Raw genomic sequence first — 1373 nt, 5'->3', positions numbered from 1 at the left:
TGCCTCAGAAGAGCGTGAGACTTTTGAGACTTGTCACAGAAAACTGTCAAACTTTAAGGACTTGCTTCAGGACAGCGTAAGACTTTTGGGACTTGTCAAAGGAAATTGTCAAACTTTCAGGACTTGCTCTGAAGGGCGTGGGATCTTCGGGACTCTCTCCAGAGGAGCGCTCTTACTGATCGGGCGTGGGAAGATCGACAGCTTATCCGGAAAGGGCGACCTTCAGTGGGCCCTCCAGTTCTCACGACTCAAATTACTCTGTATCGGATTTTCGGCAAAGCAAGACGACTCTTTTCTGCGTGGTGTTATAGGGCATCAAAGTGTTATGCGACCAGCTACACATCACGCACCATCCATGGATATTAGTGGGTGGTGCACAAGCCTTTACGAAGGTATTCAAAAACTGTTAGACAAAGAGGCATTATGACGAGTTTAGATGTACGCTCTCCTGCAGCTCTACTCACTCTTGAAAACTCACCACTGCGATAGGCAATATTTTTCCCAAAGGTTTTCGCCAGGGAACAATCTTGCAGAGAATGAAGCCTCTCGGCTATGTTGTCCATCCAGGATTCCTGGCCCTTCCTGGACCAGAGCGATACTCGCCTTAGAGGTTAGTTCTCACTCGAAACCGGTCGAGATCGCTGAAAGAGAATCCATTGCGCACAATGGACCCTAGAAGGAGATTCGTGACCTTCTACCTCGCAGTATTTCTATATGTCGCCCGTAGACCTGCGCGAATTTCCCGCTAGACAATCGGTGACACAAAGCTAGACTCATCACGAGACTCTCTATTGAAACGCTGAACAACTTCTCCGAAAGCGGCGCCAGAGTGTCTGCGTTCAGCAATGCACACATCGCAATCTAGACTTGCAAACTCAAACAAGGAGGCTTAAGAAGCAGCCTTCACAACTTAGCAGTTAACTCCGGCACGATCTTGTATAAATCACCAACCAAACCATAGTCGGCAACCTGACCTTAGCAATCAGACCGTCACCAGTACATAGAGGCTTACCTGGAAGATCGGGGCCTCAGCGTCCTTATTGATAGCAACGATGCACTTCGAATCCTTGATGCCTGCCGTATGCTGGATAGCCCCAGAGATACCAATGGCTATGTACCTGCAAAGGCACTCCATGCCTGATTCTATTAATGAGAGATAGCACCAAACAGGGTACTTCCTTAGTAAAGCAGAAGGACCATCGAATCGATTCCTTATACGGAAATCACAGTTCCTGGATGATGTGGGCGAGCGAGATGAACTTACAACTGAGGCGCCACCACCTTCCCTGTCTGTCCAATCTGCGAGTCGTTGGAGCAGTACCCAGCATCGACGGCAGCACGTGTAGCACCCACTGAAAAGGTACCAGCACTGA

General features: G+C 48.9%; 1 protein-coding gene across 1 annotated transcript; it reads right to left on the bottom strand.

Moving 5' to 3' along the window:
- Nucleotides 1-903: 903 nt before the first annotated feature.
- On the bottom strand, nucleotides 904-1135 carry Pmar_PMAR018199 (electron transport oxidoreductase, putative; the record flags this gene model as incomplete). Its single annotated transcript, XM_002775049.1, has 2 exons — nucleotides 904-969; nucleotides 1013-1135. 2 exons carry the CDS (start codon nucleotides 1133-1135, stop codon nucleotides 904-906), a joined length of 189 nt encoding a protein of 62 aa, XP_002775095.1.
- Nucleotides 1136-1373: the final 238 nt, after the last annotated feature.

This window comes from Perkinsus marinus (assembly GCF_000006405.1).
Source record: "Perkinsus marinus ATCC 50983 genomic scaffold scf_1104296956848, whole genome shotgun sequence".
NCBI classification, from domain to species: domain Eukaryota; phylum Perkinsozoa; order Perkinsida; family Perkinsidae; genus Perkinsus; species Perkinsus marinus.
This window is presented reverse-complemented; position numbering and strand designations above follow the sequence as displayed.